Raw genomic sequence first — 8,823 nt, 5'->3', positions numbered from 1 at the left:
TTTCTATATAACCATACCTTGGAGAAAAAGGATTGTACATCAAATGTACTATCTCACACTTAATGAGTTTTGAGTTTTTGTGTATTTTTTTTTTTGAGTTCTATAGAGTTTATAAATTACATTTTAGTTTTATGACGTCAATAATCAAATTTTTCTAAGTTTATATGTAATTTTTTTTTTGAGTTATAATGTAACCTTTTGAGATTAATGTTTAAGTAAATGAACTCAAAAACTTTATAATAAAACTCAAAATTTTTAAATTAAATCTCAAAAACTTTATCTTAATGCTCAAAAACTATACCGACATCTGATGTACTACATCAGATGTATAATTCACTTACTGCATACTTTGTTTACTTTTAAGATTTCCTAAACATTAACTTTTACTTTTATTTTCAAAACTATTATTAATTTTTATTTTAGATCAAAATTCAAAGTTGTTATAAAAGAAATTGAGTTTTTGATTTTCAAACTTATAGGTTTAGATTGACTTTTGTATTATGTTTCACTTCTCATTTGATTCACTTTTCACTTTTATCATTTCTCGTATTTGAGATGTGATCCCTCCGGGATGATTCTAAAAGATAATTTATGTCAACAGACTCGACCCAAAGATTCTGAGTAGGTTTTCTGAGAGACGGTCTCTCAATAGAGAAAAATTTCAAATTGATGGAAAAATGGTACAAAAAGCAATAAAATGAGTACGACTACTATAAAAATATATAATAAAATAGGTTACGATAATTATGAAAACATGTACCAAATAAAAGTGGCATTTTGAACCATGATCAATTCTATTGAGAAGACGCTGAGGCTTCTTCATCAGCTCTACGTCACCGTCTCATCCTTCAACATCGTGTCTCAGCTCCCACTCCTCCAACGCATAAATGCATTGATAGCGGAATTAGATAACATGATGAAATTGTCCGACAACTACTACAACATCCAGGTTCCCTTGGAGATCCTCAATTTAATCGACGATGGTAAGAACCCTGATACCTTTACCAAGGATGTTCTCAACTCCTGCATCTCCAAAAATCAAATCACCAAAGGCAAAACCGATTCCTTCAAGGGTTTACGTAAGCATCTCCTGCAGGAACTTGAGCACGCATTTCCCAATGAAGTCAATGCTTACAGGGAGATACGCGCTGCTTCTGCTGCTGCTGAAATGAAATGAGTGGCACAAACTCGGGGTGTTTTGCCAAACGGAGACATAAAGGTTAAGAATGAATTGTAAGTCTAGACGATGTCAGCGATCAATTTGTTTTGCCGATTAGGTTATAATCGAAGTGACAGGCGATTCTAACATAAAGTTTCCATAATTTTCCCATCAGCTTGAACATTCATTATGTTTTCAACTTGTACATATGCATGAATGTTTTACCTATCTGCTGCTGTCAGTCTGTCACATTTGATATTCCAGACTATGGTAGAGAAGTGGAAGAGGTTTATTGGATTGTGTGACCGGTAAGAGTGAGAACGAGTCTCTAGAATTGAGCATGTTCTGATGTTCTAATTACAGGCGGCATATGGGGCGTTCGAGTAGGTTGTTGAAACTCCATTAAACGAATGTTTAAGAAAAAAATACTTAGCATGTTCTGATGTTCTAATTGCAGAATATGAAGCCGAACCAAAGATAACCTCCTTTTATAACATAATTTAGTCCGAGTTGCTTAGGCAAATATTTGACCCTCTAAAACATGTCCGCCAAATAATATTGATTTTTACTTGGTATGTTGCACAAAGGTCGTTATTCTGTATGAACTCGCTTAACGTATGAAACTATGAACCCTACTAAATTATGTTTCCAAGAGTAATTTTATGTAGCTAAAATGCGGTTGGTTGTATCTAGGATGTAATTTAATATACCTAATAATTAACTCTAGTTTTAATGTATCCATGTATAGTACATTTTGTTGTATCGAGAATGAAGGGGTTATGCGGCGTAATAAAATGAAGAGAAGCAATATACTGGGGAAGGGTGGTAATGGTTATCGAGGACTGGCTGGTATACCTCATAAGCTTTTCTAGAGGTTTGTTTAAATTGGTGTAGACCTTTCATACTTTAGCCACTGTATGCGTATGTGTATGTGGTGGTCATGATTTGTGTGCTTTGTATGTTGGCAATCTATTATCTTTCGATTAGAGGATTTGGAGCTTGTATATACTTCTAGTTTGGGGTTTCGGGCATTATCAAGTACCGTCTTGATCGGGATGAATGTTTTAAAGTCCCTCTGGAGCTCATCTCGGTTGGGATTGGTCATCCTCAACTTCATTCCTTCGACTAATAACGAGTCATATCTCCCTTATTTCTTGTCCGTTTTTACTTCGTATAATACAAAGGAAACCTTTTTAAAGTTCTTACCACAATTATTTGAATTTTTTTTTTCAACACTATTCTACTCTACGGAAGTATGGAGCACAAATTCTCATTTTAGACGACCTATTCCATCTAAAGTGAAACCTACTCTCTATAGAGTAGTTCAATAAAACCGAAAGTAAACTTTTTGTTGGCTGGTTTCAACTTTCATTACCTAACACAGTAACACTCGTGCGGCGTCGTCTGTATGTCTTTCTTTTTGTGTCGCATTTATTTCCTAAAACAAGAGTAACACTGTGTGTACTTTATGCTTAACTGATTCTATTTCTTTTCATTTTTTTTGGACATTGCCTGACAGCAAAGCCTCTTCTGGATTCCTCTTCTAACTGTACACTACCAAAATTATCTTTTTTTTTTTTTTTACTTAAAAAACTAACAACAATTAAAAACAATTAAATGAAACAAAACAAAACCGATAAAAAACCGACAGAAAAACAAACACAGTTTTTCCTTTTCTTCGCCTCACCTACTCCTCTTCCGCCCCATCCTCACTCGAACCCAACTCGACCTGACCCGTCACCCGATTTCAACATTCACTAGCCAGCCAATTTTTCCATATACGGGTTTTATAAAATCGACATCATTACTCGAACCCGTACCCGTACCTACTCCACCCTACTAATCCCCATCCTTTTAACCATAGCACTAGTAATCGCCGCTTCACTTGGATAACAAAACCCGCTATCCCTATCCTGCTGACGTGGCTGCACATCTGCCATGTAATTCCTCACCTCTTCTCTTATCATATCCTGCATCACACCCAATAACTCCCTACTAAACGGCTCAAAGACATGACCCGACCCGGAACCCGAGCCCTCAATCGGAGCGGATTCCACCGCGCCCGATCCGGGCAAGGATAAACTCAGCGACGTAGGCGGGTCATCAACATCCGACCTTGTTGGGCTACCAACCCGGATCCTCGACCCGGGTGGCACGCTAGCGGATCTTTTCAACGGTGGTCCACTCGATTGAACCGATACATCCGGTTCAAACTCAAAACCAAACCCATTAAAATCCGCACCGCTCATCGAAGCGCACTTACGCTTCAACGTAGAATTCCAGTGGTTTTTAATCGCGTTATCGGTCCGACCGTTTAATAAACGGGCTATGGTAGCCCATTTATTACCGAACCGAGCATGGGCCCGGATAATAGCCTGGTCTTCCTCAGCCGAAAACGGTCGGTGCTCCACCTGTGGGCTTAACTGGTTACACCACCTCAACCGGCACGATTTCCCGGACCGACCCGGAATGGATTTGCTTATCAAAGACCAGTTTCTTGGACCGTGTTTTTGGACCAGCCGGGTTAATGACTCGTCCTCTTCTGGACTCCATGGGCCTTTGATCCGGTCCATATCCTTCCTACATGATGACGATGAGGCCATTTTTTAGGGGTTTTGTAAATCGGGTAAATATCGACAACGGTGACTAATCCCTTGTCCCTCTTTCGACGAGAAAGAGGTTGGGTTTTATAAGAGGGAGTTGGGGGAAGTGAGGTTCCAGGTAAGGGGACGTTACTTAGCAGGATACAGCTGGCTATGGACACGTGTTGGAATTCTATTATTCCATGTGACAATTTAATCACCCACCTCTATATCTAGGATCTCAATTTTTTATTCTTTGATGGTTATGTTTCATGTTAATTAATTAGTCAGTTATTTTAAAGCCACAAATTCTTATTTGTGACGGAGGGTATCCGTTACAAATAAGAGACGGGTACCATATTGTCTCACAAAAAACCCATAGGACCCATAGGGGGTGAGAGAAGGAGCACATGGGGTGGGTGCCCACCTTGTCCCCTCTACCCATTTCCACTCACAAAATACCCGTCGCAAGATCCGACCCGTCACAAACAAGACTTATTGTTTTAAAGCGGGTTAAATAATATCTTACTCCCTCCAATTTTCTATTATCTTCCCTCAATCTTTTTTCACACAAGTTTAATTATCTTCCCTTTTTTCTTTTTTGGTAAGTTTCATTCATTTTTTTTATTTATTTATCTCTCCTAAAAAATCAACAACTCTCATTACTTTATCTATTTTTTATTCATCATTTATTCTTTATTATTTTCTCTCACCTAAAAATTTCACAACTTACAATACTTTATTCTACTTTATTCCTTCTTTCTTCCCCTTTCTTAATTTTTGTGCCCTAAAGAAAGGGGAAGATATAAGGAAATAGGAGGGAGTATGAAAGATAGAAAAACGAAAATTTTAAAATGAGTAGCTAATAGACATTATGTTTTTCACAAATTCATGCTTTCAGACGGTTTGAAGTTAAAACGTATTTATAACCGATTCAAATGATGTTAAAAAAAAAAAAAAAAAGGAACGTGAAAGGCATTAACTAAAGAACGTCTTAAGCAAGACTTAATATTTGTTTTTATTAGACTTAGTTCATTTATTCACTCGATTTTGAATTTAAAACGGATGTATATTAAGAGTAGTATTAGCTACCCTCTTCATTCAATTCTACACTACCTATCACAATACAGGTTATATTTTGATCTGAAATAATTAGACAAAGTTTTATAATTATTTAATAGCAAATGTGATAATTTTTGAAAAATAACTTGTTGTGGTCTCAAACAAAAAATTGTGTTTTGGTAAGGGGTAATGTTATTTTTGGTTTGTTATGGTGTTTGGTTTGGATTGGGTAGTTGGAGGTAGTGGAGATAATAATCTAGTTAAAGAAGTGCCAGTTTGGAGTTGGATGGATAACTATCAGTTAAATATCGTTTTATCTTTGACTTACCTTGTCATTTGTTTGGACGGAGACAGGTAGTGTGTTTGATTGGATTTGGATGAATCGTTTATACTTTATATAGGAGTTGTACCACTTAATCGACCAACAATCAAGGTCATGGAGTTATAGATAGCACCTTTAGTTGGTTAAAAATTAGAGAAGTTTTAAAAGTATTGAAAATGATAAGTTGGTCATATAAACTAAGAAGCTATAAATCAGAATTTATATACGTTTAATTTAAATCAATTAGTCTCCCTGAAGACTTGTAGTATCCGTCTTCACCTTGTGACAGGTCGGTTACGTATTAAATCAAGTGAAAATGGGTAAAGTGACCCATTTTGGTTTCTGCCTATAAATTGTATTAATATAAAAAATAAATTGTATTAATATAAAAAATAAATTGTTTTAAGCCCGTGCAACATATTTTATCTAAATTGTGATTTTATTTATTTTTTTAACGAAAATATTACTTCTCTGCATATATTAAGCTCTAATGATTCATCACGTAAAAGAGTCAAGTACGGTAGTAACGGTTTATCAAGCGCTCTTACTCTTCGTTTGAAAATTTTGGTCAATATTTTTATGTAAGATTTTATTTTATATAATAAATTACTCCTTACTAATTATCTGCAAAAGAAGCAAGGCAAAAGAAGCAAGCCCCATCCTCTTGAGAATATCCTCGGACAGGTCCGCGCCAAAATGATCTGCAAAAGAAGCAAGGCAAAAGTTAAGCAAAGAATGAATCAAAATTCAAAACGGACAGACATTGAGAGCAGTCATGGGCCTCACACCGACCCCACTCACCCTGTGCTAGGGCCGGTATGAGGCCGACATGTGAGCGGCACTCATCTGGAGAATGATCTGCGTCGGAGGGATCCATCTTTTCGACGCCCCACTCTTGTCCGTCTCAAAAAGCCTCATCGCCAGCTTCTCATCCTCATTAAGAAGGACCTTGTCGGCGTCCATCTTAAGTTTTTTACGTTTAACCCATCTGCCATGCTCCGCCTTAGTCTCGCACCGCAAATTAACTTGGTCTTTGGAAGGACCGAGGCGCGGATAGTCATCAAGCACCTCAATATACACCCACCGATCTTTCCGGTCTTTACGGGAAGACATGACTTATCCACGGAGACATAACCCGGCTCCATTTTGTACGCTGTACCATCCGACGCGACCGTAAAAATGACTACCAAGAGAATGAAGCCGACGGAATAAATTAACCGTTGGGACCTCCCCTTAAAGAGACAGAGCGGACAAAGCCGACTATGGTCCTAACGACCAACGGGTGCGGGGGCCACGGCGACGTTCATGGCTCTAATGATAGCCATGACGTAATCATTCGGCGGAAATCGGAGCCCGTACTCCAAGTGTCGGATGTATACGCCGGTGCAACCCGGTGGAGGACAACAGATGGCTCGGCCCTCCGCAGGATAACAGTCCAGTATCCTCCGCCCAAGTGGAAATGGCCCTCGAAAAGTGTCTCGCCGGAGCAGCGGGCGAACTTACGGATCAAGTACGGTCGGGCCGACCTTACGGGGTTCGCCGTGATCCATTACGATCTCGCCTCCCTCATTAGGATGAGCCCTTTCGGCGTCATCACCAAAATCGTCTTCGTCGTCATCAATATCATCATCATCCTCCCATTCCTCCAAAATTTGAGGATCAACTTCAGGAGAAGGAGACCTAGGGCCCCCAGACCTTAGCGGGATGGCGTCTAGCATCCCCTCCTCATCAAGACGCGATGGGGAACCCCCCGGCGTCGGTTTACTAGTTCCGGCATCGCGAGAGGACATGTTTACGACAAAGCTCACAAGTTAAAAAGAGAAATTTGTTGGTTTACCTTGAAGAAAAGTACTAGCCAGGAGTAGCGACATCGAAGATTAGAAGAGAGAAAAACCCTTGGAAAGTTGGAGGAAAGAAAAATTTTAAGAGAATGAAATTGGTGCCCAATTTCAAAGACTAACTGCCCTATTTATAGAAAAAAGCCCATGAAGAAGGACCAATCAGGGCACAGCCCATGAAACGTCGACCAATCAAGCAATCGGACACGTGTCGGACATGCGACGTACGGAATGTCAATCGTTGCGGACGAGTTGAATGTCAATCAATGCAATGATGACCAAGCGTCTTCAACACGCCCCTTCATATCTCTCGACTATTCATCTTCCTCGACAAATTCCTAAGTATCCGTCCTCCGCCGGCAACATGATCAACCAAGGCGAGAAAGCACCGGGGGCAATCAAACAACGCAAGACTCTCCACCGGTCTCGGCCCGGCGTCATTGCCTTTTCCACATCGGATGTCCATTACACAACCATGTGGGAGGGGGATATGCTACGGCCTAAGCAGAGTCACACCGAGGTAGAAGAAGCCGAAAAGAAAATTTTCACTTGCGCAGAATATACGCTCAAAGATACATCGAAGCCCATACCACGGCATAGACTACGGCTGGGGGCAAATTGATGGGGCATATTTCGCACCGTGACCAAGTCAACACATTGAGCAAGGTCAAAGATATCCACAAGCAAGTCAACGGCTTAGACTGACTAGCCCGACGCGACTGTCGGCTGTCGAGATGGGTCCCGGCCGGGGCAACCGACCCAGACGGGGCACACATACGCGAACTCATATCCAAGACCCCTCGGCGGTGAGTCAACAGGGCCGCCGGCCTGCCATAGGTCCCTCGGCCGAGGGGTAGATCGATCTTTCCACCGCTAGCCACTTGGCCACTTGGCCACTACGTGACAAAAGGTGAAAGTCTATAAATACTCCTCAACTATCATTGAGGAAAGGATCCACAATTTAACCTAAGAATCACTATTCATCTGGTAATATCTTCCTTATCTCTCTACAATACGCACTTTGCCAAGTAACAACAACTTACCTCTCTAAGTTACTGACTTGAGCGTCGGAGTGAGTTCGCTCGGCCCAAAGCCGAGCCCTCAGTTTGTTCATCGTTTCAGGAGACCGCAAGGAGGAGTCAACCAAAGACGTCATTCTACAAGCACGGGTGGTGACACATAACTGCTCTGGAATTACACCCGGAACAATTGGCGCCGTCTGTGGGGAAAGATACTAGAAGCTAGTTACATTCATTCCCAAAGAAAAAAAAAAAACAAAACAAAAACCCACCCAAAAAAGCTAAGAAGATGTCAAAACAACAACAAGAGGTATTCGTAACTGACGAAACCGAGTTCTGCCAAGATGATACCGTCCACAACTCTAGAGTTGCGCAGCCCTCCACCGGCCGGGTAATACAGCCGGAGTACGGGATGCCAATAATACAGAGATACGCCACGCCCGCCAACCAGGTCACCATCATGGGGCATGTGGTTGATGTAGCGAAACTGAAGCTACTCCTGGACCTCATTAGTAGTACGTCGGCTCACACTGTCACACCGACAAGAGCGGCGGAACCCGTCCAGGAGACCGGGGCCCTTAACGTGACTCCAAGAGACTTGAATGGAGCACCGGAAGAAGCGGCCCCGTGAAGACGCCGGAGGAGCCCGGCGTGCCGGTGGTAGACCTAAGCTCCTCCCGCACCCGTGGGAGGACGGCGTCGCCGCGCACCGACCGACGAGGCCCGCCTCGAGGAGTGAAAGAAGTCCGACTCGTCGAGTCGGAGAAGAAGCCCGACTTACCATAGTCGGAGGAGAAGCCCCACCCAAGACGAGGAGAGGGGCGGACTAGGAATGCGAGGA

General features: G+C 41.5%; 2 protein-coding genes across 2 annotated transcripts; one reads left to right on the top strand and one right to left on the bottom strand.

The window, feature by feature from the left end:
• Positions 1–784: 784 nt before the first annotated feature.
• LOC141587956 (mediator of RNA polymerase II transcription subunit 10b-like) lies at positions 785–1,177 on the top strand. The gene has a single exon (XM_074409417.1). The coding sequence runs from the start codon at positions 785–787 to the stop codon at positions 1,175–1,177; it is 393 nt and encodes a 130-aa protein (XP_074265518.1).
• Positions 1,178–2,624: 1,447 nt separating this feature from the next.
• Positions 2,625–3,853, bottom strand: LOC141586679 (transcription factor MYB73-like). The gene has a single exon (XM_074407977.1). It carries the CDS (start codon positions 3,760–3,762, stop codon positions 2,986–2,988), a length of 777 nt encoding a protein of 258 aa, XP_074264078.1. The 5' UTR covers positions 3,763–3,853; the 3' UTR covers positions 2,625–2,985.
• Between the last annotated feature and the right edge of the window lie 4,970 nt (positions 3,854–8,823).

This window comes from Silene latifolia, chromosome 6 (assembly GCF_048544455.1).
Source record: "Silene latifolia isolate original U9 population chromosome 6, ASM4854445v1, whole genome shotgun sequence".
NCBI lineage: Eukaryota > Viridiplantae > Streptophyta > Magnoliopsida > Caryophyllales > Caryophyllaceae > Silene > Silene latifolia.
The sequence above is the reverse complement of the archived record's forward strand: the minus strand, read 5'-3'. Positions and strand labels throughout refer to the sequence as shown.

Excerpts from the sequence above, each read along its gene's own strand:
- LOC141587956 (XM_074409417.1), top strand. The coding sequence starts at position 785 with ATGATCAATTCTATTGAGAAGACGCTGAGGCTTCTTCATCAGCTCTAC.
- LOC141586679 (XM_074407977.1), bottom strand. The coding sequence starts at position 3,762 with ATGGCCTCATCGTCATCATGTAGGAAGGATATGGACCGGATCAAAGGC.